The sequence below is a fragment of the Anticarsia gemmatalis genome, chromosome 24 (genome assembly GCF_050436995.1).
Source record: "Anticarsia gemmatalis isolate Benzon Research Colony breed Stoneville strain chromosome 24, ilAntGemm2 primary, whole genome shotgun sequence".
Lineage (NCBI taxonomy): Eukaryota > Metazoa > Arthropoda > Insecta > Lepidoptera > Erebidae > Anticarsia > Anticarsia gemmatalis.
Genome location: NC_134768.1, coordinates 8,418,975 through 8,445,209, shown reverse-complemented (window position 1 = coordinate 8,445,209; position 26,235 = coordinate 8,418,975). Strand labels below are relative to the sequence as shown.

Genomic DNA, 26,235 nt, shown 5'->3' with positions numbered 1-26,235 from the left:
CATGTAGGTACCTAACTATTTTGTAAAGGTTAATTTATAACCTGTGGTATTATTTCAAATTAGTCTGTGGTCGTTGGCAGGCAGGGTGTGACGTTATCGTGACGTTTGTTTGGATGCTGGCTCGACTGGTTTCCGATTTAATTTAATTTTATTGGTGATACTGGGCTGGTCGGCATCAGACGTAGTTGTTGTTAGATATCAACAACAACTATTAATAAAACACGCCTGCTAGAAATAGTTACTAAATTCGTTTATAAGCTTAAATCTATATTATAAGTAACCAACGCCGAAATGTCTGTAATCGGGAAACTTGTTCCAAATGTATCCAGCCGTAATTTTAGTAGGATAAGTGCCGCGTTGAGCAGTGCTAAGTCTAATAGAACTTATTTTACCTACACTCAAGAATTATCGCAGCCTCTTGATAGAAAGCCTGAAATTTTAACGGCTAAGGAGGCTTTGGAAAAATGCTTGAAGTCCGGTAAGTGTTTATTTATTCATAGTCAATTCTAATAATAAACGTTCTCTATGTAATCAGCAATCAGAACCCGGCTTTATGCCTACAGTCCCCTACGTTTAGCATTATATATGTAAATTAGGGGCGATTACTGAGCGTTGCCTTATTATTTACGATGCGTTGCCATGTAAGTCTAAATCCACCGAAACTCCGAACTTATTGCGCATGTTAGTTAATCATTATTTTCTCCGCTTTTTATATTACATTTTTGAGTGAACACAAGCTCTGCCTATAGTGTTTTTCTTATTGGAAAAATAGGTACATACCCTTCTATTGGAATATCCAACCCGTAATCGATAAAATAATCTCTCTGTAAATTTTATTATTGTTACAAGATCGTTATTTATAGAATTATATTAAAATCTGCATTAACAATGAAACTATAAAGCTGAACAAATAAAATTGACATTATTATAGAAAAATACATACTAGACTGAACTATGTACTTATTATAAACTAAACCTCTAAAAACATCTGGTCAGCTTAACTGGCACTAAAAAAAAACAACTCCTAAAAAAATAAGCTAAATGCTTCCATATGTAAACTTTGTGAACTTTTTTTTTGCCAATGTTTGACTACTTCTATTAGAAGACTATAAGAAATTTGTCTATATCAACTGTAATTCTTATAAGACTATAATAAAATCCTCTATAATTCTATAGTATACTGACTGTAGTGTCACTACACAACAAAACAGAGGGGGAGTGAATGAAACATGACAACTTTTATCTATTTAGACAGAATGCCGGCTATTGCCAGTTCAAAGTACAAACACTTTAACATATTTGAACTTGAACCTTATTCATTTGTGAATAGAATATAATTTACTTTGACATAATTGTGTGGATTTGCATGCTAAGTGCTTGTAGAATTTTTATTAGATGTTTGTTATAATTAACTGTGATGTAAGGTCAGGTTATCAATTTTGAGTTGATATTCAATTTTGAACATAAAATTGTTTTTATCACAATTTCTTGTTGTGAATAAATTTGTTTTTAATTTTATAATTTTTTTTTCCGAGAGAGTAACCAACATACTTACCAAGTTTTGAATTTAGAATATTAGTAGAACATAAAATAATAAAATTTTGCTCTAAAAAAATCCAAAACAAATTTTAATATAAATACTAAGCCTTCAAAAAGTACTGTAAACTGTTTCAAGGTCACCATGACCATTTTATACAATTTTATCCTGGTAAGTACCATAATACCTGTATATTATCTTGTTAAACAATAAATTATCCTCTTCCTTAAATAAAATTGTATGCATATCGAAATGGTGCTCTCAAAAGAACTTAAGAACATTATAACAAGTAATTCAGAATTAACATAATTCAGTCTTAATAAAGAAATCTTGGAGATGCATCAGTATGACATACTTTGCAAAAAACTTGTTTTTATTTTTCGTAATGTTGGTGCATACAGTGTGAACCAAAATACTTGCGACCTACTGCAATGTCAGTCACCCTTGCTTTCCTTGTTATTTTGATATGAGTAACATTTATAAGGATAATATGTGTTAATCTTCATAAAGATGACTGTTGTGTAATTTATTTTAAGATATTTTATGATCTGTAATTTTATATCTATGGATTGGTTTGTAATATTTACCTAAATGATGTCAAAACTTAATATTAAATTATTTTAAAACCTGCTTTGAGCTAATGTTGTGTCTTTTTAATAAAGCAATAATTGCAATAGCAAATACTTCTTAAAAATAACCACAACTTATTTTGTAAAAATGAAATAACAGCTTGGCATAAGTGCATATTAAAATTCCAAAACTCTTTAAGTAAATTATATGTTAAACCCAATACTGATAAAAATATACATTTTGCTTCATTCACAGATAAAATACTTTTTAATAAGCATACCTTATTCCTTAACAAAAACAGATTTCTTGATTTTTCACATGCCATTAGTCATATAATATCAAAGTTTATCAACATTATACATACCTTACAGGAAAAATAACCACCATATTCCATTTAAAAGGTAAAACAAGAAATACTGCATCAAAAAGGATTTATATTCTCCTTGACACTGAAAAGTGAACCATTTTAACACAAGCTCATGATAACAAGTGCAAATATTGAAATACTGATTATGTTTCATTCACTATGTGTGCTTGACACACATGTAAACATGTATGTACATGATAATGTATCTGTGTGTGTAGTAAATAATTTGACAGAAATTTGATTAATGATTCCCAATGGGAGGTCGGGAAATAATTTTGTTAAAGAGGTTTGTAGTGAATTTGGACTTTGTTATTGTTGAAATTGACAGAAAATCAGAGTTATTTTATGCACGCTGATGCATTTATGACTGGCTAAATATATCAGTAACAAAGATGGGACGGGCATTAAAATTCTGTACTCAGTAAGTTGATGGATGCATTAGGAAAATGAGAAGTTTAAAATTACAAAGCAATTTATTAACATTTATATAACTCGATTTTATAATCCATACATTAGAGAATGTCATGCATTTAGCTGCCGTGATGGCAGAAAAGAAATCTAAAATATTTCTCTGATCACCGATTTCCTAGAAGATTAGTTTCATTCTCTCACATCCATTACCGCTAAAGAAAGGCCAAACAATATAAAAATGAACAACTGTAATAAAGGTGTGTCTATACTATCTATAAACGTTTGAAACAACCTTGGTCGGGTCAATGTCTGTTATAAAAGTGCGCGCGATGCCAAATCTAATGACATAATGTATTCAGTTGCATAAACATTCTCATTTTTATAGCTACTTAGTAAGATTCGCTTGTTTACTATGTATCGTGATTCGTGTTATTAGAGCCTAGTAATTATTAAGTTTCTGGTCATCTTTTAAGGTACCATTACCAATAAACCCTAAAACCTATCAGAAATACGGCAGGTACTTACTGTTAAATTCTAAAAAGATTCCGAAATTTTGCGACTACATAAAACACTCCACAATATAGATACCTACCCTAAAACAGAAAAGTCAATCTACCCTCACATTTTGCGTTCCTTGAAAAGTTAACATATGTTTGGTAAAAAAATTAGCTATTGGAGCCACAAGTTTAGTAGATATGCGTCGCAAAAGTATACAGTCACGCTCGGCATCTTAAAAGCAAAACAAGAATACGAGTAAATATATATTTTAAATGGCAATGAGCACTTGTTTTGTACCTACACTGTATAATGTAAAGATTAGTAGATTAGCCACTTTTTACGATGTTATATCTTATTGAATGATGTACATTTAATCCTGCCGATTATATCATAAGTAGATTATCGTTTTATTCTGTATTTTGATAAAAATAAACATTCTTTAGTAGTTAATGGCTAGCATAAACAGCTGTTTTACCACCTATGGATAAGTTTCATAGCCCAAGACGATCGAATGACAAGACGTAGTTTGGCAAAAATCATCACTTGCCAATACATAGGTATTTACAGAAAACCAAACTTTAGGGACCTATTATATTCTACGCAAGATTTTTATTGTTAGTAGGTCAAGCCATGATATAGGTAGGTATTTCTTTAGACAGTTTGTTAAACTGACACTAGTTTGACCACTAAACAAGAAATAAATATTTTTTTCTATCACTATTTCAGCCGCGTCTACAGTAACTTTCCGTATCTGAGGTCAAAACAATATCTAAATACATTATTAATTTGGTTATTTTGTTACAATATTTAACAACACAGCTTAAAAAAACCTATTTATAAAATTACAAACGATACGAGTCCGTAGGGGACACAGTTCGTGCGATGACGTCAGCAGACGGACGAAAACAACTAAATGAAGTTGTTTTGAACGTGTGCCGTTTGATAATACGATTTGCGAAATGTGTAGGTATAACCTGCAGAACTCCACACACAATATCTGTTAATTTCATTTCATATTTAAAGACTAAGTCCCACACTCGGCCAGCGTGGTGGACTCAAGGCCTAATCCCTCCCTCTCGTTTGGGAGGAGAGCCTTGCCCTGAAGTGGGACAATAATGGGTTAAACAGAACATTTTTTTAAAAACCAACTGTGTAAATAGCAACCTTAGAGCATTTTCTTAATCTTAATACACGAATTAACATCCAGACGATATACAGGGTGTCCCAAAACTCAACGATAATCCGAGACAGGATGAAAGGCCAAGTCACACCGGGCCTAGGAAAAATAAAAAAAAAATTCCATATCACTTAGTTCAGCAATAATAGACACTTTTCAAAAAAGTTGAAATTCCGCACCCTTGATCGCATTTTCAAGTCCTGTGATCACCAAAGTCACAATTTCGCTGTGTTTTTTTGAATTTCGTGATCTTCATTAAATATGCTAATAATCGTAAAACAAATTAATGCACAAAACATTGTTCATTTAATAAAAAAAGTTAAGTTTTAGTGAGTTGTGGTTCACAAAAAAATCGTTAGTTAACTTTGACGCTTCATATTGAAAAAAAAATGTACTACACTACCCTTGGCAAGTTATTTCAAAAGATGGCGCATTTAATCAAAATTTCAAAATGGTGTAACACTTGCCACTTTTCTTGCCATTAAAAATGTTATTTTTATTTGAACGAAGAGTATCCTCGCAGATGGATCGGACGCAGTGGTATAATTTTATGGCGTCCTCGTTCCCCCGATCTAAATCTAGTAGATATTTTTTACTGGGAATGCATAAAAGAAAAAGTCTATTCGAAATCAATACGAAATCTATCAGAACTTCGCCAGAAAATTTACACAGCGTCAGAGGAAATAAATGCAAGGAATTTTGCTTGACTGGTGCAAAGGTCTTTTGTAAGGCGTTGCAGAGCCTGTATTCGTGCCAGAGGAAAACAATTCGGAATTACTTTAGTTTAAGGAGAATAATTGAATAAGAACGATGGTTCGTTCATTCTTTTTTTTTATTATTATTACCATTATGTTTATTACATTAAATATTGGTTATGGACTGACTCAATTACTTCTTTCCTAAAAATAATTGCTTTCCTCTGGCACGAATACAGGCTCTGCAACGGCGTACAAAAGATCTTTTTACCAGTCAAGCAAAATTCCTTGCATTTATTTCTTCTGACGCTGTGTCAATTTTCTGGCAAAGCTCGGATAGATTTTGTATTGATTTTGAATAGACTTTTTCTTTTATGCATTCCCAGTAAAAAATATCTATTGGATTTAGATTGGGGGAACGAGGAGGTCATACAATTGTACCACTGCGTACGATCCATTTTCGAGGATACTCGTCGTTCAAATAAAAATAACATTTTTAATGGCAAGAAAAGTGGCAAGTGTTACACCATTTTGAAATCTTGATTAAATGCGCCAACTTTTGAAATAACTTGCCAAGGGTAGTGTAGTACATTTTTTTTCAATATGAAGCGTCAAAGTTAACTAACGATTTTTTTGTGAACCATGACTCACTAAAACTTAACTTTTTTTATTAAATGAACAATGTTTTGTGCATTAATTTGTTTTACGATTATTAGCATATTTAATGAAGATCACGAAATTAAAAAAACACAGCGAAATTGTGACATTGTTGATCACAGGACTTGAAAATGCGACCAAGGGTGTGGAATTTCAACTTTTTTGAAAAGTGTCTATTATTGCTGAACTAAGTGATATAGATTTTTTTTTTTTATTTTTCCTAGAACCGGTATGACTTGGCCTTTCATCCTGTCTCGGATTATCGTTGAGTTTTGGGACACCCTGTATAAAGACAATATTTAGTATGAAAATGATCTTGATCATCGTCATCATTGTAGCTTCTACTCAACTACTTACTTCGCTGGCTCAGCTATCCGGAGTGTATCTTGACCTCACAATACAGTGTGCCATTTTTTCCTTCTTCAACCTTTGCAGAACATACGCAAGTTATTTGCAGCAAATGTCTTGATTTTGTTACTTTATTTATTCTTATTTTAAAGCCAAAGTCTAAGGCCAAATACGTGTTGCATTTTTTCTTTAATAAATGTTATCATTAAAATCTCAATAAAAATAAATGTAAAACAAATGAATAAAAAAAGGACTAACCAAAAGGGAGCCTTGATATTTAATTATCATATTATTATTCTTACGTACACTCGCTAATAAATAAGTGAAAAGAACCTAGAGCCTTAAGATAACTGGGTTGTGGAGTACTAGAAGTCGCTCCATGTAAAATACTGGTCTTCAGCTGCATCCAGTGAGACTGGAAGCCGACTCCAACACAGTTTGGAAGAAAGGCTAGGCTGGCTGAACCAAGAGTCATAAGTATTATCAGACCATCATCTAATGATCTTTTAATAGGTTACCTATGCTCCCGTTTCCATTACTTACGGAGAGACGATCGGATAGGTACAGAAAATGCATTGAAGATGATATTAAGATGAAAATGATGATTGGTTAGTCTGTATAACAATCTAGAGGTAGTGAAATCAGATATTAATATACCTATTATAGGCTTTTTCATTCTCATATTTCTCATAATATGTACGAAAATGTCCTACATTATTCCATGTTATATAACATTCAAACACGGCCCTGTCCTTGAACAGACGACGTATTATCAACATGGATTTTTTTCAATTGAAACGTATCAGAGATAACAACAAAGTTGTTGGCTTGGCGGTAAATTCGCGTATTTATTGGCGCTTAGCCAAATTTAACCCAGACCGGTATTGAGAATTTTAATAACATACTTTCTTTTGCATGTATGTAGCTTGCGTTTTAAAGGTGAAAAAAACTGTTCTTTAAATACACAAACTTTTGTTTAAACGCTAAAGCCATATTAAGAACATCAATTATTTCACACTAGTGTAGAGACCTGGCTTCGCTCGGTAAAAAAAATAATTTTACAAAACCCTTTACAGTTTATACGCATAAATATTTCACGTGAATATATCTATCTATCTATTTAAAAACTGCATCAAAATCCATTGCCTTGTTTTAATTTATAGATCATAGCCTACATAGTCAAATTTTAACAATATTATTTACTGGTGTATTTTCTTCGAATTTCTAAATAAATCTTAGTGCAATCAAACAACTAATTTAAAGAATGTTTGAAGTAGGTACACATGGTATAGCAACCATACTAAACGATGTTATAAACAAAATTTGATAACGTACCATGACTCTGAAATCATTAAATACATAAGTATTAAAGCTATCAAAAATTACTATCAGTTGTAAATAAACTACTTTGGACGTCATGCGTCATTAAAATGCCGTTCTTTTTAGTGAATCACACTTTCTTGTTTAAAGTGTGAAGACCTTTATTTATAAAATATTTGTGTTTCGTCCTTCCGTACAGTTTGCCAATGAAGTGAGTCCCCGCAAGAAGGGGGCTGTTTTAAATTAGACACGTGCCCTCTTCTTACAATTTTTTAAGGTTCCGTACCCTAAGGGTCAAAATGTATCTCATAACTTCATAAACCGTAATAGCTAGAAAGCTAACATTTTTACAAATTATGTATTTCCGTTGCCACTATAGCAACAAAACTTAAAAATTTGTACAGAACCCTTCGTGCGCGAGTCCGACTCGCACTTGGCCGGTATTTTTTTACTTATTCTACTCCATTTCCCCTTATTGATGTCAAAAGTTTTGTGTAGTTATTACAGCCGCAATTATTACCCGTGGGATATTTTAAACTTTGCATTTATGACCTCTTCGGTACACCATGCGTGTAATTCCAAAATTATACGGAATTATGAGAAATTATGATGATGGTCCAGTATTGTGTCACGGAACAAAAATGTATAGAATTACAACAATAACGGTAATCATTTAGTATTATCTTAGTAGGGTATGTTTGATGCTTGTAAGGCATCACTAAGTTATGAAGCAGCCGTTGATATAAAATGTTAGAACGATCAATTTTCTTCTCGTAAGCATCCAGCTCTTCCGAAATGGTAGGATTCTAATAGGTACGTGTAAAAAGAGTTAATAAAGAACAACATATTATACAAAAAATACGCAATTTCCCTTGGAGGCAGGCAAATACCAAATAACGCTTCTAACGATTCTCAAAAACTTTTTTTAAATGGTTACAATAGAATACACATTCCATTTTGATAATTATCTTTTTATGTGCGTAATTTACTGTCTGCTGATTAATAACAAATGACAATCATCCAACTATCATTGTACTATATCTTTATATCGACAATCTATACTTCTATGCAGTATTGTGTTCAAGAACTTACGTAACATAGGTACATACAAAGTAAATTCACGAACAGTATTACAGTACGGAGTTTTTGGCGCTTACATCTACGTACTGCAGTAGTTACGTCATCGATTTATCTTGAAAGTTGCAAATCTTCAAGCTTATTCTGTTATCGGATGTAGTAGGTATAGAGATATTGCAAGGGACCCGATTAATTTCTCATCACCAAAGTTGAAGATCATAAAAAGAATATTCAGCAATGAAGACATGATTTTGATTTTTGATCCTGAAATTCCCTCGAGAAAATCCACGTAAGACAAAATCAAATAACTTATCTATCATTTCTACATAAAACGTACTACTTTACTGTATTAAAGACCCCTTTCTTGAGCTTAAAAATTAACGTTTTTTCACAGAATGTTTAATACATACACACAAGTATTCCATTTGTCCAGCTTATAAAAATATTATACACGAAAAAGCTTTATGTTTGGTGCAAAAATACTCGTACATATACCACTCAACCTAATCTTTTATCTATATCACTTTATTATATAGGTGCAGTTACTTTCAGTGTCTTTGTGTAGAGGTCAAACGACAGGTCTTAAATATTTGTCCTAGATCTCGATGACCTGGACATGATACTTCCTTCTTTCCTTTTCGTTGATAGATTTGTTATCAAACAGACTGACTGGCAGTTAGCCTAGCTTAAAGGCACTCCAAGGCTGGTTAAAAATATGACCTTCCAGTGTAAGGTGATTTTTTTCCTATACCTTAGTGCATGTGTGCAATACTTTTTCATCAAATTTTTAATCTTTTCTTGATTTATCTGCTAGCGCCTATAAAATAAAGAATAATATTATATTGCTGCTGAATGAAAGAACTGCTGCTTGGCAAAAGATTCGAGAAATACCAATTCTCATTATTTTTCTTTGTTTTATATTGTCACTTAGCTATCAAAGACTCTAAATTTTAGATGAAATTCAATACTAAAACATCTCATATCATTCCTTCTCTATCTTATCTCTACCGTATCCCTTACTAACGCCGTCATAACGCGGTTTACCCTTGAAAATAATACGTGTATTTAGTCCAAGTACGATACAAATGCTATCCAGTCATCAGTTGTATAATACAGTTTTATTATTAGGTAATACGTTTATATATGCAAGTTATGGATTCTATTGAGAATGTGCATTGAATTATGCATATGCATGAGTTCTATTACTCGTTGAGGCTAGCTGACAGTGGCCTTGAGTTTTTATTAATTAATATTTACTCATTCTGTTCAATCAATGGTTTCCGATACCATTACTTTTCTAAGAAAGAAAAGCGGTATTGAAGAAATATTTTATGTCATAAGTGTAGCCAGTTTATAAATTGTTTGCTTTCCTACGGCCTGGAGTTGTTTATGAATATATGACTGACCTGGTCAAGGTTGTATCGAGTTAATAGACACGGGCAGGTCCTGGCTGGTTTTAGGTCTAGACACAGGAAACTTCTAACTGGTTTTTGGATACCATGGCAAACGTCATATTTCTTTAGCGATATGCTTGTATTGGTTGATAAGATTGTATAGCTCATCAAGAAGTGCGATAAATTATCAAGACGATAAAATCGCAAGTTCTTAATAGATTTTTATTTCAATTTTGTGGAATGTTTGTTCCTCAATTGGAAAAATTAAGCCAAAAACATTAGTTGATTGTGTCAAATATCAATTTTTCTATGTCGATATAATGTATTCTATAAAACATTCAACTCCTTAGAGCGAAGGAAGCCCTGCATTGCCTGGTTGTGAGCGATTGCTACACATCAATCAATTGATGCGCCTCTAATGGTTCTTCATGAATTTAACCTCAATCATACAATGTATCGGAACAATGCATTACGTTACTTGCAACTATTTTTCTGTAGTGAATACTTTATTTTTTATTTCCAAATTCAAATTCAAAATATCGTTTATTTCATCAAGTTTTTAAAGAATTTTAAACCATTTTATTCAATTTACCACAGTTTCAAAAAAGCTCTTTCTCGTGCGAAAAAAATGGCAAGAAATTCATAGCTGCTCTTTTTCTCTGTAGGCCCTAAATAGTTTAGTGCTCAATATAATAGCCAAACTTTAGAAAGGTACCTGGGGTATGTACAGTAGCAGAATCACACAATTTTTATTAACAAGAAGATTAACAGGTTTTTGTTTGTTTTCCAATAGGGGCGTGGCAGACACGTTAATAGACAATTTAGCAAGTCATGCTCTTATGTAACAAACGCGAGCCTTCCATTCACTAAACTAGTTTGCACTGGAAATGTAAACAACAGAAATAACCCAATAATTATCAGTGGGATTAAGGCAGGAAGCAATCACTCACTTTGACGAAAACATAAGTGAAAATTGCAAATGATAATGCATATTTTTTGTTCATGAATGGAAAATAACTGATTGCTCTAAGATATCCTTCAATATTAATCCCCAGGAGGTCTTTTATCTCTAAAATGCTCCTTATCAGATACAAAATGCTATTTTTATTAAACATTTCCGTTTAAAAACCAGTTTTTTAATCTTTGTCACCATGATGCAGCAGAATTTTAGTCGTCAATTTGTCAAAAAATTAGAATGTTTGAAGAAAAGTAGGTATTTTAAGATATGCAAGTCAGGATTAAAATAGTGATTGACAGGTGATAACAATAGACATGTGGTTTTTGCAAGTCATTGTTACTAGGTACATACGTTATCTGACAGGAGCATCCTGAATGGAATGTCATAGGGACATTGCATCTTCATTGAGTCAAACTGACTTTAAAGACTGGTTTACTAGGAACTTTAAACTTACATTTAAGATGAAACGACTTATACAAATTGTTTATCGTTAAGAGTGTAGGATTTTGGGCACTGGATGATTTATATTTATCCTTGGTGAATAACTTTGAAAAATATACACTGTCTTCAGGAAAGATGTAAAAGAGGACTTGGACTATTGTTCACTTTAAACTACTTTAGTTAACTATGAAATAATAAGCCGTAAAGCAACACAACAATTTATTATTATTCAGTAATTTTCAAAATCATACAAAATAGTAAACTGCAAACTAAAAGACCTTATGCATCTGCTAGTTCAATAACAATAAAAGACTTACAGACTAACTTAGATGAACAAATAATACATTATACACAAAAAAAAAATAACACGCAAATCATTCAACTATAGGAACATAGTCCGTTGATGAAGGAGACGGGTACTCCCTCGTATCAGGCCACGACAGCACCACATCTTTAGCCCGTTTGTCCATATCCAGCCTCAGAATAGAATACGTTTTGTCCACCATCTTTGAAATGGAGAACTGACCGTCTGGGTACATTGGAATGTCCTGGTAGATCTGCCGGTGACCGCAAATTTGCATGACCAACGTCAAAAAGAATATAACCCCTATTCCCATATTTCGAAGTGAAATTTCAGCAAGCAGGGTGTTTATAGACTGCCAGTTTTGCTGTCCTGTGCTGCAATTTTATACTTGCCTGCAAGCGGAAGTCTAATTTACATATTTCAATGGTCGTGAGACAACATTGTGTATGTTTTTTAAATACAGATGTTATAATAATAATTGCAAATATTGTTCAATTGATTCTGTCACCATATATTTTGGTTCTTTCAGTCGTAACGTTTTCTTAGTTGTGGATCTTTTACTGTAAGTGAAAACGGTGTAATGACTTGATCATGGTTAACTGGGCAAGGTAATTAGCACAGATATATTTTCCATTCCGTCAAGATTTTGATATTTTTTAACACATCGCAGTAATCGCAGTCAAATTTTCATCATTGTTTATCAATTGACGTATATTTAAAAAATATATTAAATAATAGTGTAAGTAATCAAGGAACAAATATTTATTCTTTCCGAGTTAACACAATAAAATGATAATATAAGGTCAACGTCATACCTCGTTAGTGAACAGATAAGAATGTATTTTTATAAGTGCATTCCGTAATTTATTGGTTTATAAAGATTTCCTCTTGAGTTTATTAAGTCAGCATGACTTGCAAAATGTTGTTAGGTTTTTAACTATATAATATACTTTGTTTGTATTTCTCTGTATCTGTAACTACCTATAAGTATCTTACAAAAACACTGCTGTGATAGATTGATAGCATAAGCGTTCGTTTACTATCGAAGTCCAATGACTTTTCGAAGTTATTTCAGCTTCTGGGCAAAGCTTCTCCTGTAGTCCACTTAATTGCTAGTTTTACTTAGATTATAAAATTTACATTCTAAATTAGATTATAAAATATCCGTTGAGGAAACTTTGCAGTTCTCTAATAGTTCTTTGAAACTGTAAAGTCTTGAACTTGTGGCCACTTGTGGCACTCGAAGCTTAACTGCTTATTGTGTAGTGGTCCACCGACACGGATGCATATCCTCCGACAAATGTATCTGTAGTATCATTAACTATCTCTTGTATCATTGAGGGCAAGCCCCCTGATAAAATGTATGCTTACCTTTCTAAAGTTTTTCTTTCGTCAAGTATCGGCTTAATTTTATTTTCAATTAGCTACTGCCCGCGACTTTGTCCGCGTGAAAAGATTTCTTAGGGTAAAAAGCATGTGTTAATACAGGTCGTAAACTATCAGTGTACCTTTCTTTAAAATTCGTCCCGTAGTCTTTTCGTGAGAGAGTAATAAACTTACATCCTTAGAAACTTTCGGATTTATAATATTAAAGTATTTTAAGTTGTCTTCTCGCAGCTTTTAAGCTGGTTCAATTGTTGGCTCAATTCCAAGTCTTTCTCAATAATATGTTAATTCTTGTAATAAGAAGTCGGCTCGTTGCGCCGGCGTTTCGTGATGCAATTGTGCACGTCATCTGATAGGCCATGTTAATAAAATGAAACAAAGTACACTGGACACTCGACGACACACATATACACGTAGAAATGTCTATGTTAAAATGTGATTATTTTATCTTGAAGTCTGACTGTAGTTTCCTGGAAAATCATTAAGGAAAGGCCATTAATAAATGACAGATAACTTAACCGATAGATGGAGTAACAGCAAATGTATGTTATTAAAAATCTGCAGTAGGTATTTCCCTCTAGAGAGCTAACCGATTTTTATTCAGAATTGATTTTCTAAAGCGGTTTCATAGGTTTAAGGAAGCCGATTTCCCAAATAAAATGTCGCTTCACTTATAGTATTAGTGAAATTAGATCAGTAGTTTTATGATAACACATACCACACAACTAATAATAATATAATTTGAACTAGGTATGTCGGGAAGTAACCTAGCTACGGCCATTGACTGTCCAGGCGAGAGTAGGCAGCAAGATAAAGATGTTTACTCTACTTTATGTTTCTATAATTATTATTCAAGCTTAAATGTGGGCGTGGTTGTTATCGTATACGCTTATATAAACAATATTGTACGAGTATTTAATATTTATTATTAAACACTATTATATTATGTACGAGTTTGTTGCATTCATAAGTTAGCTACGAGGTCTCCTTGCACGTAAATGTATTGACGATGATAATGTAAATGTAGGGATTGAACTAATGCTCATTAGCCCTTAAAATAGGGATCATTTGTAATATTATCATACTCTGTCCCTCCCCAAATCACGGTTTCGACAGCTTTAAAAAAATGTAGATTCTTGAAGTATTTCTTGACATCAATATCCGACCATGAAATATAACCAGGGAACAAATAAATGTTCCACGACATGTTTGTCGAACTATTTCGCTTAACATATCTGGCAACGTCACATCCCATAACTTATGTCCATAGCGACGAGCGAAGTGGAAAATGCGGATAATGTCGACTGTCGAGCGAACTCCGGCACCAATTCTCCCTTGTGTATCATCCCTGGTTTATAAAGACACCCTTGCAGGGTCTTTCAGTGGCCAATCTTTTACTTGATTGAACGCATCAACCAATATCTAAATATGACTGATTGACTGACATAGTGATCTATCAACGCACAGCCCAAACCACTGGATGGATCGGACCGATATTTGGCATGCAGGTAGATGTTATGGTGTAACCATCCGCTAAGAAAGGATTTTAATCAGTTTGTCTGAAAATTCTGTCCTAAGTTACAAAACCACGCGGAAAAAGTCGCGGGAAAAACTAGTTTTAAAATATGTTTGCTCGTATTAAGCTCTTCCCGTTTCGTTATTTCCAGGTCAGACGGTATTCGCGCAGGGCGCGGCGGCGACCCCCGTGCCTCTGCTGAACGCGATGACCGACGTCGGCAAGGCGGGCAGCATGAAGGACATCAAGGTCGTTCACATGCACACTGAGAAGGAGGCTGCCTACGTCGCTCCTGAGTGCAAGGATATCTTCAGGTTCGTGAAAACTTAATACTCTCTAACAATTTCTCACTATACTCGGGCCATTTCAAACGTGCGAATAACGCCCGGTTTCTGAGGTACATTTAGCTGTAGTTTATCCATTCAATAGCGTTTAAACTCATATAAAAAAACGCTATTGAATAGATAAATTACTGCTAAATGTACTCGCAAAACCGGTATATTCGCGGTGTCCACCCCCTGCTTGTCCACCCCGGGTGGACAGAGACACAAATCTTTTAAAAAGTTCTCGGTGTCCACCCCTGGGGGACAGTGAGAATTAATTTTTAATTATTCCCGTTGGCCACCCCGGGTGAACAAATACACGAGTTTCATATTACTACTCTCGATGTTCACCGCCGCGCCGGTGGACAAAGCCACTGCTTAAATAAACATTCTCAATGTCCACGCTTGCTGGAATTGGGTGTAAATAATTATAACAAAATTAATTAAGTAGGTAAATAGTTTAATCATATTATCAACATCTTTTACTTTTGCAATCTACACGAATAATTATCACAATAGGTTTTAATCAAAGTCACAGAAAAATCTTTACATCCTCATCCTTTCTAGAAATAAATCAATATTGAAGTCCCCATTGACAAGTTCCATTCGCATGTCGTGAATAAAATGATCATTTAAAATATATTTTTTTACGTTTATTGTTGTAACTTATACCTTGGTTTAATAAGTGCCGCAACTTAGGATCAATCAACATTATATGGGAAAACACACAATAGATAGTTACTTACTTCTATTTACCCTAGAGATGTTGATAATATGATTAAACTATATACCTACTTAATTAATTTTGTTATAATTATTTACACCCATTTCCAGCAAGCGTGGACATCGAGAATGTTTATTTAAGCAGTGGCTTTGTCCACCGGCGCGGCGGTGAACATCGAGAGTAGTAATATGAAACTCGTGTATTTGTTCACCCGGGGTGGCCAGCGGGAATAATTAAAAATTAATTCTCACTGTCCCCCAGGGGTGGACACCGAGAACTTTTTAAAAGATTTGTGTCTCTGTCCACCCGGGGTGGACAAGCAGGGGGTGGACACCGGGAATATACCGCAAAACCGGGGGTAAGTCATGTCATTTTATCTTAGTCTCTCGCTCGCACTTACACATTTTCACATTCCTATGATTATTTCGATTATGACGTAGTTCGCACGTTTGTAACGGCCTGAGAATGGAATTAAACAGCTCATGAGGTTTTTAAGTTTTCATTTGCGGGGCGTATAGTTTGCCTAAATAATGAGTCACACCAATGATTTTTGTTATGAGCATATTTAAAAACTAGGTACTTCAAGGATAAAAAATCTGTTTTTATTTTTTTCGTATCTTCAAAAATGACCGAGATATTAAACGTCAAAGTATGGTCTTCGCGCCAAACTCCGGCGAAGCGGCCGCACGGACGTGTGACGTCATCTCACGACACTGCTATTTCGTCAGTACTTGCCGATACCTACATAGGCTCGTTGCGCTCTCGAGGTTTCGCTTTAAATAATTTGTTTTGCTTATAGTGGACAAAGACTCCAGTGAAAAAACACCCCAAAAATTGTTTTTTTCTGTACCATGTAAACTGTTTTATATTTTTGCAAAAGACACCTAATCTAAAACTTAAAGCCCGGTTCTGATACTGTCAAGCGCAAATGTTAAATAGAAGTTTATTGCCTTTTGAACACTTCCTCAAGATCAAGATGCCATATCATGTTCATACATACCTAGCAATGAACTTCTACCTAACAGTTGATACTATTTAATAAGCAGTTCAATGACCTCACAGGCGGCGGCGAGCCGAGCGCGGCGGTTGAGTTGGCGTTGGTTTTTTGTTTTGAAAAAAGAACCCATGTTTATTAAATCTAATAATATCAAAATTAAAATGTTAGTTTAAAAGTTCTCATTACACACCCAATCATATAAGACTACCTACCTACAGAGTAGATTCATGCGTTCATATGATAGCCATCAACCTGACTAAAGTCAGAGGCAGGGGTGACAACTTTTTTTTTTATATAATATTATTTTAAAACTATGTTTTCCAAATTTACACTTGGTAGGTACGTAACACTCATTATTTGTAATGCCAGTTCTAACAAACTTTCAATTTTATTGTTAACTACACACAAAAATATTATTAGTAGTATACGAGTTCAACTTTCTTTACCTGGGTCTAGTTGATGATTGTGTGCGTGGCGATCGAGATCGAGGATAACTTATTTTACAAAAAACACGATGATTAAATTTATAACACATACACATACTCAGACTCTTTAAATATTAAATGCAAATCACTTTTCAAATCAAAACTCCGCATCACCCGCAGTCGAACAAGCGTGTCTGTTGCGTCGTGACGTCAGCGCATAGCGCGCGAAGCAACGCAAATTTAAAAAAGCAGTGAAACTTTATAACGCTGTAACTTCGGTAATTTTGATCCGATTTTGATAAAACAAAAACTATTATTATCAGCATAAGTACACAAATTAAATGCAGTATGTTTAATAGTCATATTTTGATGTGCTGGTGTGACTCATTAAGAGGTGGAAAAATATGTGGAGAGAGCTTTTTAAACTATCTCCATGCAAAATTTCATTAAAGTAAAAAATACAGACTAATACGAAGAGATAGACGTTCACAGTTATAGTATTTGTATGGATTATTTGATCGTTCGCGTGAACAAGTTATTGGTCCGTGAAGAACAAAAGCAAGTGGTAGAAAGTTGCAGTAAAATACAGATTTTTAAATTTCGTATTGATAGTAATGCTAACTCTTAGTCACGAGGACTATAGTTCTAACTTAGCCTTTCTTTCAACTATGTTGGAGTCGGATTCCAGTCCCACCTGATGCAGCTGGATACCAGTATTTTACAATATACATGGAGCGACTGCCTATCGGACCTCCACAACCCAGTTACATAGTACGATACCCTTGGGAAACATAGGTTGTCAGACTTTCAAGCTTCTGACTACTGTTAATGACTGTCAAAGATCTTTGAAAATGACAGCCATTGAGCTATCAGTGTACCAAATTTAATGAAATTCGGTCGGTAGTTTTGACTTGGCTGAGTAGCAGACATCAATCCATACATCCAAACTTTCCCATTTATAATATTAGCACTTATAGATACAGTAGCAATATAAAACCTAGGCGTAAACTAGGTCACACACGTCAATTATAGGTAGGTAGTAGGTACTCGCCCTTCTTATCACATTATCGTTAATTAATAAGGCAATACTCTGTATATTAGTAGTGATAAGGCAGCTAATCGTTTAATTAACGATCTTGATTACGATCGCTCTTGTTATTTAATTGTTCAACTTATCTATCAAGTTACAAGAGATGATTGAGTGAAAGTGATATAGCTCAGTGTCTAGGGTTTGATTCCCGGTTCGGGAATGCTATTAGGCTTTTTATTAAAAATCAAAAATCAAAATTTATTTGAGCTTGGAGATTGACACCTACTAAAAAGAACATGAATACGTGTGAATAAGTGATACTTTAATCATCTATGAGCATACCTTTGGCGCTATGTTATTACAAAATATACATACCTACTTAAAATCACTCTTTCTTTTCATAGAGACCAGAGAAAAATGTCTTATCAAAATCGTCTTTTTTTGTGACATTACTTTTGTTTGACGTGTTTTTGCTTAACTGTGCAACTGAAAGGTCATAGACGTACATATATCGTTTTTATGATACTTTCTATTTTCTACTATTAAATTAGCTTTAAAAATCCAATTGATTATAACAGATCATGACGGGTCACCTTAAAATACATGTTATTCAGAACATTCTTATGATGATATAATATCAAACGGGATCAAAATGATACAAGCAACATTCTTATCGCTGTGAGATAGACAGTTGTATTACTGATAATGATTAGATATCAACGATTCAATGTCTTTACGTTGCTATGACCTTTCTCTCTTAGAACTTGAGTTTTATTAAATTTTTGTATGTTTCAGCCTGAAGTAGTTTTAAAAACTCACTAGTTTTAGCCGTGATTTTGTCCAGGTGTAAAGATTTTCCGGAATCAAAACTCTCCTAAAATCTTCTTCAGTTACATAATGTTCTAAATGCAGTACAAAACTTTAAATAAACAAGTAGTCGCTAATTTACTTCACCCGGTCTCATTAAAAAATAACAAATATTTTAGTGAGACCAGCGGGCTTATCACGTATCTCAGTTGACAGCTAGTGTACGTCAAATTGATGGTCACTATTCAGTACATTTCTGCTTTGACGTAACATGTTAATCACTATATTCTAAGAGAGAAAACAATGTACAGCATAGTGGCTTTCAAGTAAATGTCAACTGCGATACGTGATAGGGGCTCTGATGCCAATATCGCTTGGACAACCTTGTATAATATTTTTTTTATTCTTAAAAGCCTAAGAATTGCTCTAGTGTCGCGGGGACTTTTACAAACATACAAACAACGGACACAAAGTACAACAAGACCCAAAACAACTATTTGTGTATCGCACAGATAATTGTTCCGCGTCAGAATCTAACCGACAACCTGCTGACGCAATGTTAGTAGCGTGGCGACCATCTTAACCACTGCGCCACGGAGACAGTCGAATAAGAAAAAGTATTGTGTGTCGTTACTACTTAAGTAAAAATAGTTTTACATAAAGTTTTTCAAGTAACAGAATTGTCAATAATGCCGAAAGTTAATAGCATATGTATTTATATTCGTATTGAAATATGCAAGAATTTCATTATAATTTCTAATTGATTGTAATTTGACATCGACCTTAGGTGTTTCAAGTGAAATGGTACGATTATGTCATAGCGTGATAGTTTATATAAATATTTAATATTTGTAGTTTATTTTAGAATGTGAAAATAATATAATAGGAAGTATTATAGGTATTTTTGTCATGTTTCTAATTTTATTTAAGTGGCCTAAGGTAGTTGTAACTTTAACCCTCTTATTCACAAAAGTATATGAAGTTATGAAAGGCTTATAAAGTGTTTTGTTTCTTTCACTCCTTAGCGAAATGAAAAAGAGAAGACATATTATAGTAGCTTTTTAACTAAAATAGGTTTATAGTGTGTTTATGAATAAGAGGGTAAGTGTCTACTAGTGTAGTATAACTTTCGTTTACAATATGTATTTAGTTAGTAATAATTTCGACACTTCTATGATAATTAAGATGAAAGAAAAGTACATTACTTATAATTCCTTATATATGATAGCTTAACAATAAGTTAATATCGGTAAGGAATCTTAATAGAATCAGTGGCCTTATAGCCGCGAAGTGACTTTAACCATTGTGTCAAACGGTCATTTGATGTAGCATTAGTTATGTATTTGTTGTCTGCCTAAATCTATACAACCGCCCCGATTACAAAAAAAAAGTTATACCAATTTTATATTTTTGTCTTTGGTCCTGCTACCGTCCGTCTGAACCCAGCGAGAACGGTTCAATTACAAACCTAAGATTTTAACAGTTTGGTGAGAATATGAACTTACTATTTGTTTGTTTTCGGTAGTCTCGGTAGCAGCTCCTTACGTCATCAATGATTTATACCTAACAAAAATATTGTTAATACCATTTGGCGATTAAAAAGAGTGGCCAGGAGTTTTTTGCCAGCTATTCTCATTGGCCCTACCTTCCGAACTGGTGAGAAATTCACTCTCTGTATCGTTGACTATCATAAGTGTCAGCATTTGGCCTAAATGAATAAATATTTTGATTTTGAACTAATGTTGCTTCTTTGTCCTCAGGTCGGTGTCATTGTTCATGGCAGCGAACGTCCGCCAGTCGGTGGCCGAGGGTCGCTCCGACGCGATCCCCATCTTCCTGCAAGACATCCCCAAGCTGTTCCACCGCAAGATCATCCGCCCCGATATCGCACTTATTCAGGTAAAATATTACGCTTTTTAACAGACAACTATCCTAAGAAGTATCGTACTTCATGACATTTCTTAATAAACATCTAAGAAAAGTTATACAGTGACTAAACAAGTATCTAATTGTGGATGATATGACTAATTCTAAACGTGGACGAATTTTATTCAACTTAGCTTACACCTTCTATCTATCGGTATTATTCGGTATCTCTCTCGGTAATGCAAGCGACTGCCACGCTAAGGTCTATAGTACGAATCCCGGGTCGGTCGTCCTACCGTACTATAAGATCGAGAGATAACCTGTGTGTGCATATGCAAAGTTGGCGCCGCCGCCGTAGCCAAATATCGGCTAGGAGTACATTATTACGTTTTACATAATTAATGACATAAATATCTTTGTTTGCAGGTGTCTCCTCCCGATAGCCATGGCTACTGCAGTTTGGGAACGTCAGTGGACTGCGTCAGATCAGCTCTCGTCAACTCTAAAATCATTGTTGGTGAGATATCTTTATAAATGTACATTATATTACGATTTATTTTTAAGTAAACTATTTGCAACTATTGTCTAACAAAAAAGCATTCGCAGCAAACCCTTCGCTCCACTTAGCCTAGTCCGTTATGCTCGGAACAGTTGAGTTCAACTGCAAATGGATTGAGTTGCAGTACTTGTTCCATTGTTTTTCGTCTTCGCTAATAATTTTTGAAATGTCTTAATAACAAGCTATTTTTGCCTTTCTACTTTAGTGTAAGGCCACTTCAGACAGGCTCATTTAACAATTTAAAGTTTATAACTTCCCAAGTTGCATTTTACCTCGGAACGCCTAATGGTTCGGCGCAGTCGACCACAGCTAGAATAATATAATGTTAACTATTATTCATCCATACTAATATTATAAATGCGAAAGTAACTCTGTCTGGTTGTCTGTCTGTCTGTTACTCAATCACGCCTAAACTACTGAACAAATTTGCATGAAATTTGGTATGGAGATATTTTGATACCCGAAAAAGGACGTAAGCTACTTTTTACCCCGGGAAAATGACGCATTTTCATGGGAAAATTCAGGTGGCGGACGAAGTCGCGGGTAAAAGCTAGTATTATATAATGTTCTCGTTGTCCCCCAGCGCAAGTGAACCCCAACATGCCGCGCACGTTCGGCGACGCCATCATCCACGTGTCGCACATCGACTACGCCGTGCACGACGACTCGCCGCTGCCGGAGCACGGCGGCAAGCCGCCCAGCGCCGAGGAGGCCAAGATCGGACAACTCATCGGAGAGAACCTGGTCGAGGATGGCGCTACCTTGCAGATGGGTACGTGTCCCTATATAGTATAAAGCCTCCCGCGTCTGTCCCTATATCTATATGTATGCTTAGATCTTTTAAATGACGCCACGAATTTTAAGGCGTCTTGTTTTAGCCGAGTGGTATAAGTTGATACCTCCAACGCAAGTGGTTGCAAGTTCGAACCCGAGGCAACATACCAATGACATTTCAAAGTTATGTGTGTATTAGAAACAATTATCTCTTGTTTCAACCGCCAAGGAACACATCATGATGCAACCTTGTATGCCTGAGAGTTTTTAGAACAATTCTTGAAGGCATGCAAAGTCCCCAACCCGCACTTGGCAAGCGTCGTGGACTCGAGGCTTCACCCCTCCCTCATTATGGGAGAAGACCCTTGCCCAGCATTGGGATATTTTAAAACAGAGGTAATATTTTTTTATTAAAAATTAACTGAGTTTATAATAATGTACGTTTTGTCCAGGTATCGGCAGTATCCCGGACGCGGTGCTGTCTTGCCTGAAGAACCACAAGGACCTCGGCATCCACTCCGAGATGTTCAGCGTGGGGGTCATCGACCTCGTCAACAGGGGATGCATCACCAACAACAAGTAAGACATGACTTATCACCACTAAGGGCTAAGGCTTCCATTATCAGATTACTTTCAATAAAGGAGAATTTGTTGCCAGCGTAAGCGTATGATATTTGAGCTCCCATATAATTTTCATTTCTGTCACTAAGGTGTATATTTTTTTTTAATGTAGCTTGTTTACTTGAGTTTTCAACTATATATCCATGCAGTATTTCATTAAAATCAATTCAGATGGAAGCACTGTGGAATGCTAAAAGTTGTTCCCATGTAAGAGTTCTTTTCATTTTAAGAAAGGAATGTATTAGCCTAGTAATTTATACCTATAGGTACCTTATAGTTATGCAAAACGCAAGTTTTAGAAACTGCTTATTTTCCGTGTAATGTTTGTTATTACGTTCTATGTATTACAGGAAGAAGTTCCACAAGGGTCGCATCGTGGGCAGTTTCATGGTCGGCAACAAGGCGCTCTACGACTTCGTCGACAACAACCCCTTCGTAGGTCAGTTGTATTACATTTATTTTATTGAGAGACTAGATTCTACACGTGATCGAAAGGTCAGAGATTTGAATGAAATCTACCCATTTTACTCGAATTCTTAAAGCCTTATTAGAGTTTATTAGTAAGGAAAGGTTTTAAAATTGCTACTATTTAAACCCAAGTTCAAGCTTTTAATAAAGTTAAAATAAGTATTATATCATAAAACTCTTTGGAAAGGCAATGGCAATTGGTAAAATGTTGCAATTTCGACTTGAGTGCGGGGAGAAAGATGGACTTTTAGGGACGAAATTTGTATATCATGATTGTCGCATCGAAGAGACATATTTATCATTACAATGTCAAAGTTGTAGGTTGTACTTTGTGTCTTTTGTTTTTTTATATTTTTGTATCAGCTACATAGTACGATAGTATTTTTTCAACTAGTTAACCGTGTGTCGTGTATATTTGCAGAGATGTTGGAGATCGACTACGTGAACAACACGCACGTGGTGTCGCTGCTGCCGTGCATGACCGCCATCAACTCGTGCATGGAGGTCGACATCACCGGACAAGTGTGCTCCGACTCTATCGGTAACTATGCACTCACATCTTATCTATTACCTCGACGTTTCGACTCAACATGACATCAATAACACTTAATTTAGTTCTAAAAATATGGCAATAATCCGCTATAGTCTATTATAATCTGAATATAGGTTTGTACAACGGGACATATCGACGGCGTACATGTGCCCGTAGACCTCCGTAACCAGCACGTAAAACCGCTGGTTCTGAGCTTAATCTCTCACCGGTTGTCGTTTATCCATTTAACCAGGCCATGAAAGTGATAGAATATAGAGTGTAACTGTGTTTTGTGCACACATTTGGACACTATAAACAAAGTCCTGTACGCTTGACTATTTTCATAAAAAATGGCTTGACTAAATATCGACGAGAAGGGATCTCATTTACTCTAGTTTTTTAAACCATGAATATTATGTTTGTATTCAGGTACCCGTATGTACTCGGGCTTCGGCGGTCAGACCGACTTCATCCGAGGCGCGGCGGAGTCTGTGGACGGGCGCGGTAAGCCCATCATCGCCATCGTGTCCAACACCAGGCGGGGAGAGTCCAAGATTGTGCCCATGCTTAAGCCCGGTTAGTATAACACATCTATACTAATATTATAAAGCTGAAGAGTTTGTTTGTTGGTTTGTTTGAACGCGCTAATCTCAAGAACTACTGGTCCGATTTGAAAAAATCTTTCAGTGTTAGATAGCCCATTTATCGAGGAAGGCTATAGGCTATGTATCATCGCGCTACGACCAATAAATAGGAGTAGAGTACCGGTAAAAAATGTTACAAAACGGGAAAAATTATGAGCCATTCTCTCTTAGTCAGCTAGTAAAAAGATAAAAGACAAAAAGTTTATTTCTAGAAAAAGTATATAGTTCATAGAGTAACAATAGGCCCCAAACTAGACTAGGCCTGTATCTTGGGCACATGAGGAACATAGTTACTTTTAGGTGCTAATTCTGCTGAACAGCCAAGATCTTAACAACATCTGTAGATGTGGGAGGCCTTATATTTGAGTTGAATATTGCCTCTGTGGATGTGAAGATATACTATTATTATTATAGGGAAAAGCATTTTAGAAAGCCGCAGAAATTTGAGTAAATTAAGGTAACAAAAACGAACTACCCACCTAATAGGGTTTGTGGGATTCTAACTCACTAAGGTCAATTTGGGTAACCTTGAATCATTTGAGTAACGTAAAAAGTTTGCGAAACTAAGATAAACCTTTATCAATCGTGTTGGTTTCATATGAAAAAATAATAGAAACTAGTTCAAATTCCCACTGTCAATGTTATCCGAATGATTCAAAGTTACCCAGGTTGCCTGTACTAAAATGTTGATTTCTTTCATCAAAAAGATTTTTTTATTAAAGCCTAGCATTTTTGGTGCCTAATTGCTGTCTCATTGTGTTTAAACTAAGTTTTGTTGTTCCATTTCCAGGTGCCGGAGTGGTGTGCACGCGCGCTCACGTGAACTACGTGGTGACGGAGCAAGGCATCGCCAACCTGTTCGGCAAGACCCTGCGCCAGCGCGCCTACGAGCTCATCAAGGTGGCGCACCCCGACCACCGCGAGTGGCTCGAGAAGGAGGCCTTCGCGCGCCTCAAGTGCATGCCCGCGCCCTAGACCAACGACGACCCCACAACAATCACTACTGTGCAGTAGTTTCCACTATTATTAATTAGTATTACAGTCTTATAAGCGTACACACGGCCAGGTTAACCCCGAAACGATTGACTGGTCTAATTTTATTGCCTCGATATCGAGTGGTGACTGGAGACTAACCACTTACTTCGCTAAAGTAAGCTCGAATTAGTATAAAGATGCCAATATATCGTCCCCCACTCCGAGGGCCAGATTTACACGAACGCCCGTGTTTTAGATGTCATTTTATCATATATTTTTAGGTGACGAAAATTTTGTCGAAAAGTATTATTCGAATCTTGAAATGCATTTGGTTATGTAGTGTTTTTTGTATGAATAGATTGAATAGATTGCTAGATGAAACACGTATGTCCTAGTCGGTTTAGAGAGTGAAATATTGCCTTAAATCATGTCAATAGAAAAAGTTAATCGTTATAAATCAACGCAACAATAATAGAATAAGCATGTAAGCATTTTTATTGTTTTTTTTTAAATCAATTTATTTGTATGTTGTATTTTATTGATGCGTACCAAACTGTTGGATTAGTTTTTCGTATTTTTTATTTTTAGTCTGTTATGCAAGAGTACACTACGAGATGAAACCATTATACAATACTTTTATTGTACGTTATTATCAAATAAAGTTATAAATTAGTAGAAATGTATTTTTATTAATGTTTAATACAGTAGTAACCCATTATAAGTGTCGCCAAACAACTTGAATACAAGTAGGACTCTGGATGAACTATCTACCAATCGTTCTTTATGATGTAGCAAAATTGTCTGACCGGCGGCACCTACTGCTAACCATGTTTT

The 26,235-nt window shown here is 35.1% G+C and overlaps 1 protein-coding gene across 1 annotated transcript; it reads left to right on the top strand.

Annotated features, from left to right (window-relative positions):
• The first annotated feature begins 77 nt into the window (after positions 1 to 77).
• LOC142983618 (succinyl-CoA:acetate/propanoyl-CoA:succinate CoA transferase) lies at positions 78 to 26,080 on the top strand. Its single transcript, XM_076130591.1, has 10 exons — positions 78 to 478; positions 14,808 to 14,970; positions 20,723 to 20,861; positions 21,255 to 21,345; positions 21,971 to 22,159; positions 22,614 to 22,740; positions 23,133 to 23,221; positions 23,672 to 23,791; positions 24,212 to 24,358; positions 25,217 to 26,080. The coding sequence occupies exons 1-10, from the start codon at positions 292 to 294 to the stop codon at positions 25,399 to 25,401; spliced, it is 1,437 nt and encodes a 478-aa protein (XP_075986706.1). The 5' UTR covers positions 78 to 291; the 3' UTR covers positions 25,402 to 26,080.
• Positions 26,081 to 26,235: the final 155 nt, after the last annotated feature.